Source organism: Tinamus guttatus, unplaced genomic scaffold (genome assembly GCF_059628265.1).
Source record: "Tinamus guttatus ecotype Peru unplaced genomic scaffold, ASM5962826v1 Tinamus_guttatus_pri_ptg000045l, whole genome shotgun sequence".
Lineage (NCBI taxonomy): Eukaryota > Metazoa > Chordata > Aves > Tinamiformes > Tinamidae > Tinamus > Tinamus guttatus.
The window spans coordinates 3,633,295-3,639,286 of NW_028288579.1; the positions used below are offsets into that span (position 1 = coordinate 3,633,295).

The 5,992-nt window shown below is 45.3% G+C and overlaps 1 protein-coding gene across 1 annotated transcript; it reads left to right on the forward strand.

The window, feature by feature from the left end:
• Positions 1 to 931: 931 nt before the first annotated feature.
• Positions 932 to 4,836, forward strand: WFIKKN2 (WAP, follistatin/kazal, immunoglobulin, kunitz and netrin domain containing 2). Its single transcript, XM_010215633.2, has 2 exons — positions 932 to 1,132; positions 3,311 to 4,836. Exons 1-2 carry the CDS (start codon positions 932 to 934, stop codon positions 4,820 to 4,822), a joined length of 1,713 nt encoding a protein of 570 aa, XP_010213935.1. The 3' UTR covers positions 4,823 to 4,836.
• Positions 4,837 to 5,992: the final 1,156 nt, after the last annotated feature.

A 5,992-nucleotide genomic window follows, 5' to 3' on the forward strand; every position in this document is an offset into this window, starting at 1 on the left:
AAACTGCTGTGCATTCCTCTATGCGGGTTTCCATAGAGTTGAACTGTTTTTTTGCCATCGTTGTTAAAGGGGTCAGCAGAGCCGCGCACATCGGGATCTCGCACGCAGGAAACGCGGAGGCGTCCGGGGACACGGTTAACGTCTCGCTGGTGGGTTGCAGGGCAGCCCTAAAAAACAGCATCCTGCAAATCGCAGCACCAGAGAGGAGCAAAACGCTTGGAGGAGCCCCGGGGCGATTTGTGAAGACATATTGCTTTGCAGATCCTAACTTTAAATAAGTTATTTTTCCACCACCCCCTGCTTCCTTCACTAAAATATGGTATTCTAGATTTAATTGCTTCAATCCTATTACTTGTTCCCTTCAGCAGTGATTGTGTAGCCCCTTGCTGGGGGGAAATCCCCTGATCGCGGGTCCCTGCTACTTAGACAAGTCCCCTTTCAGAAGTAAATGCCATTCTTAGCATAGGGAAGTACTTTAGGTCTAAAGGGGTTAAGAAGGCCTCCCTGCATTCAGAAACATGCAGGGGTCCCACCGTGCCAGTTCCAGCCTTTTAAACTCTTTCCAGCTTTTTTTTCTTGCTACAAATCTGTCTGACTGCCACCAGGACATAGGAAGCGTGTGCCTGTCAAAGAAATCAAGTTTACTTTTTCTGACTTGTTAACAGAGGCAGGGTATAAATAGAGCTAACTCTGCTTAGACTATTAGTATTTCTCTTAAAATAAGGGGTAACTTCCTTGGACCTCATTAATCCAATGAGGTCCAGGCCACACCGCTCTACCAAGAGAGGCAGGAACAGAGCTTGCTGAAATTTTTACACAAGGCACCTTCTTTGGGGGTTCCTCAGAAATTTAAGAGAATTAAGAGCAACCCTAAGCGAAGGAGAGCTCCCCTCCAGCTCCGTGCCTGCCCTCACCCCGGAGAAGGGCTGAGATGTTGGTGATGCTACTCACACGCTGGATGTGCATCTTGCTGGGGAGGAGCAGTGTCCTCTTGCTCCTGGAGGTCCCTCTCCAGGGCAGAGCTTTGCCGCCCGTCCGGTACTCGCACGCTGGGATATGCCCCAACGACATGAACCCCAACCTGTGGGTCGATGCACAGAGCACTTGCAAGCGGGAGTGCGAAGCCGACCTGGTGAGTGCTGCGATTTCTGTGCATCTGCGCGGGGAAGTGGGGCTCGGCCGGTGGCTCCGTTTCTGTTCCAGACAGAAAGGCATCGGCCCCGCGCGGGATCTGGTGCAGACACCGTGGGTCTTTTCAATTGCCCTGTGACTTATCAAAATCACAAAAAGGTTGGATGCAGCAGGTGTTACATGCGGAAGTGTGAGGCATCTGTCACTCACACTGATGCAGGTGCAGCAGTCACTCGGTTTGAGCATTTCCCTTGCTTTCTTGCCAAAAGAAACATCCAAATTTGATACTCTAGAACTCAGCGTGTGTTGGGGCCAATCCGTAATATTTTAGTGATGTCACTAAGTCCTTTATTGTCAGCGGCCATCATCAATGCTTTATATTCCTTGGAGGGATTTTGTATGAAATCATTTGATTTAGAATGTAAATCACCAGCTTTCACTGAGCTTGAAGCATAAAGCGTGCTTAGAGTGGAAAACAAAAACAGGGGCATGGTTAAAATGACCAGGCAGATGTTCTCAGCAATATTCCAGCTCAAAATTGGCTTTGCTTACCACCCTGAAAAACATTTTTCAGCCTGTCAGCATTGCCTGCTCAAGCTGGCATCTGAAAATACCTGCTCTTCCTGTCCCTTGCATCATGCCCAATGGCACAGGTTCTGCAGTCAAAACTGGGCTGACAGGAATATAAACCATACTGAAAAAAATATATCTACCGCTCCATAGCATAGCTCCTTCATACTGCCAGGAGTGATGGAAAAGGGAGGAAGAAGATGGCCATCAAGTGAAGAGAGATTTACTAAAACAGATTAGATATGTTACAAATCAAGGTGCTCTTCTTACTCTTGTCACTTGCAACTCAGCCTCCTTTATTTCAGCTGCCAGGTGCAGCAAGGAATACTAAAATGCTTGCAAAAAAACTAACAGCAGCAGAGGGCATTGTTTGAATAAATTTCCAATCAAGAATTGAAAGCCAGAAGCCACTGGATCAAAATCCTCACTTTTATCTTGTGACAATGCAGGGTCCTGGGGACTCACATGCCTGCAGTCTGCAAATGACCCTTGTGCCACCAGCTTCACTAAAACCAGGCTCATTACCCTCAGCTGAAAATATTATTCATTTTGCTTTGCAGATTTGCTTCTGAAACATAGAAGTGTGCAGCTAGAAATGGGGAAAGAGTTATAGTGCAGGGAAGGACAGTGTAAGGAAGGACTCAAAGAAGTTGTTCAGCTTGGTAGCTTATAAAAACATTTTTTTCTCACTTACAGAGAAAGCCAGTGGATTTTAGGGGGGCTGTGGAGATTCAACACAGGCTAGACATTTGTCCTGTTGTGTATATAACAGCAGTGTCCATGGTTCCTGAAAGAAATCCATGAACAACACAGTAGCTGTGATACTAACGGACATGTGTCAAATACCTTCTTTGTGTAGAAAACCAAAAATTCCGCTAAAACTAACCACAGTTTACAGCTGGCTGTAAGTAAAATGGGGTGTAATAAATCACTGGCATAGAGAGGCTGCATTTGAAAATAAGACTAAAATAGGACATAGAAACCATAATGAGCTGTTTTGGGTTTGTTTTTCTAAATACCACAGAAAACAAATTATTTTGGGAACAAGAATTTCCTTAATTCTAAGATTTTCTATTTCTTCTACAATGTGAACAATTACAAGTGCTTGGCACTTTCGCCTCTAAGACTGTGCTGTTAGTCTTGGGGAATTCAAATAATACTTTACATACCTTTGTGGAAAATAAGAAGGATTACTGCCTACAGCCATATGATAAGACTTTCCATCCACTCTTGTTTCTCAGGGCTTGTCCTCAGGCATTTCAGAGGGTGCTGGGAGGGGGGTCGTTAGCTCGGTGGTCAAGCTGTCCATGTGACTCTATGAAAGACTTACGATGAATTTAGTGCTTAAGAAAAAAAGCAATGCCTGTCCCTTCTCTAGGGTCTTCTCTTAAAGCATTTCAGAAACCTCAGTGTGCTTAGCCACCTGCCACCTACATGGCCAAGTGTTGTGCTTGTTACTGGTGGGGAAACTCAGCTTTGGACCCTGGGATATGAGAGAGACCTGCAGCAGAAGTGGGTCCTCTGTGCTAGGAGCCTGAAGAGGTTCCATGCGCTCTGCTTGTTGGTTCCCTATCCCCACTAACGATCGGGTTGCTCTGTTTGCCCTCAGGAGTGCGAAACCTTTGAGAAATGCTGTCCCAATGTCTGTGGGACGAAGAGCTGCGTGGCGGCGCGGTACATGGATGTCAAGGGCAAAAAAGGGCCGGTGGGGATGCCCAAAGAGGCAACCTGCGACCGTTTCATGTGCATCCAGCAAGGCTCAGAGTGCGACATCTGGGATGGACAACCCGTGTGCAAGTGCAAGGACAGGTGTGAGAAGGAGCCAAGCTTCACCTGTGCCTCCGACGGACTCACCTACTATAACAAGTGCTACATGGATGCAGAAGCTTGCATCAAAGGCATTACATTGAACGTTGTCACCTGCCGATACCATCTCACCTGGCCAAACACCAGTCCTATCCCACCAGAAACAACAGCTCGCCCTACTACTGCCTATTCAGAGACAACCATCGTTGATACCTTGCCACCAGTGCTGGTGAACAATCCCAGCCACCAGTCAGTCTATGTGGGAGAGACTGTGAGCTTCCTCTGTGACGTTACAGGGAGACCCAAGCCAGAAATCACATGGGAAAAGCAGGTTGATGGGAAAGAAAAAGTCGTGATGAAGCCAAATCATGTCAGAGGAAATGTTGTGGTTACCAACATTGCCCAGCTGGTCATCTACAACACCCAGCTCCAAGATGCAGGCATCTACACCTGCACTGCAAGAAACAGTGGTGGCCTCCTCCGGGCTGACTTCCCCTTGTCAGTCATCAAAGGAGAATCCACATCCAAAGCAGCTTCCCAAAACAAAACACATTTTCCAACAGATGAGTGCCTGAAGCAACCGGACAGCGAAGACTGCGGAGAAGAGCAGACCAGGTGGTATTACGATGCGAAGAAAAACAACTGCTTTACTTTCATCTACGGAAACTGCAACAGCAACCTTAACCACTTTGAAACCTATGAGAACTGTATGCTAACATGCATGAACGGCCCGATCAACGTTTGCAATCTGCCAGCCCTCCAAGGTCACTGCAAGGCCTATGAGCCTAGATGGGCTTACAACAGCTTGACAAGGCAATGCCAGTCCTTCATTTATGGTGGCTGTGGAGGTAACGAGAACAACTTCGAAAGCAGGGAGGCCTGTGAAGAGATGTGCCCTTTCCCAAAGAACACGCACTGCAAAGCTTGCAAACCACGGCAGAAGCTGGTGACAAGCTTCTGCAAAAGTGACTTTGTTATCCTGGGCCGTATAACAGAACTGACCGAAGACCAAGACTCAGGACATGCCCTGGTGACAGTGGAGGAGATTCTCAAAGATGAAAAAATGGGATTAAAATTCCTGGGGAAGGAACCACTAGAAATCACGCTTTTAAACATGGACTGGAGCTGCCCATGTCCCAACATGACCACAGTGGATGGCCAGCTCATCATCATGGGTGATGTCCACAATGGCATGGCTGTCCTACAGCCAGACAGCTTTGTGGGGACCTCCAGCATCCGGCGCGTACGGAAGCTCCGTGAAGTCATCCACAAGAAAACGTGTGAGCTTTTGAAAGAGTTCTTAGGATTACATTAACTTTCTTCACATGTGTCAGTCTTCCAGACCCGTGCCTTAGGTAGGGCTAACAACCGCTAGGCTAGTGCACAAACTAAACACTGAAGATACACTGTAGGAATTATGCAGAATCCTTATTTTAACCCATTAATCATGCTTAGCAACAATGTAGTATGGTCTTTGGCAAGCACGTAAAACAGCAGCAAAAGGCTATTAATCTTGCATTGAAATAATTTTTTTCCCATATAGGAGTGCCAATTAGCTAGATGACTCACTGCAGTAATTACACAATTTTTATGTAGCTTCCATCATAAATGACGGAATTCGTAGCATTTGTGTAGCTAATTGGTACACAGCTAAGTAACATATAATGTCAACTTAATTTGTCTCATTTACAGTATGGAAATGTTATGGTAAGTCACGCTCTTGTCTCCTCATAGCAGCACTAATATGCTTGAAGAGAAAAGCCTGTAAATTATTGTCTATATTTACAACTGTACACATTCAACCAATTTATGCATTATGAATTTGCTCATTTTAATTGATTTCTTTCCTAGCCATTTTCTTTGGATTGTACTTGGGTTTTGAATGGCAATGGCTATCTACCTTGCAACCCAAAAAATTGTCACAGGAAAACTCCCACTTAGGATGACACGTCCATGTAAAAGCCCAAGGCAGTCTCATTCCTTATGACAAACATTTCTGTCATAAGAATAATGTCAGCAAATGTCCTCATTCCATTGGACTTTCCTATTTTTGCTTTAATCAATATATTGCTTGTATAATACTAGGAAGTTCTAGGCCACATGCTGTAAGATGTCTTTTTTTTTTCCTTTTTTCTTTAAAAATGCTCTATTGCTTAATTTCATCAGCATCCCTGACTCTAGAGGTAAGAGAATAAAACGAGAGCAGTCAGGACAGAATTTAAAATAGGAAAGTGCACTACACAACCTATGGACTACATCACACATGCACAAATGCAGGGCTTTGGAAACCCAAATGCACAGACACACACAGCGCACACTCTTTAGAGACGTTTATCAGAGCATGTGCGCACACATTGGATCAATCATTTTAACATTTGTGTGTCCAAAAATGTAATGTTTGCCTATGCACAATCCTTAAATAAAGAAAAGGCTGATCCTGGGAAAAAACCCTGGCTCTGCAAAGGAGCGTCATTGCAGAGGGATG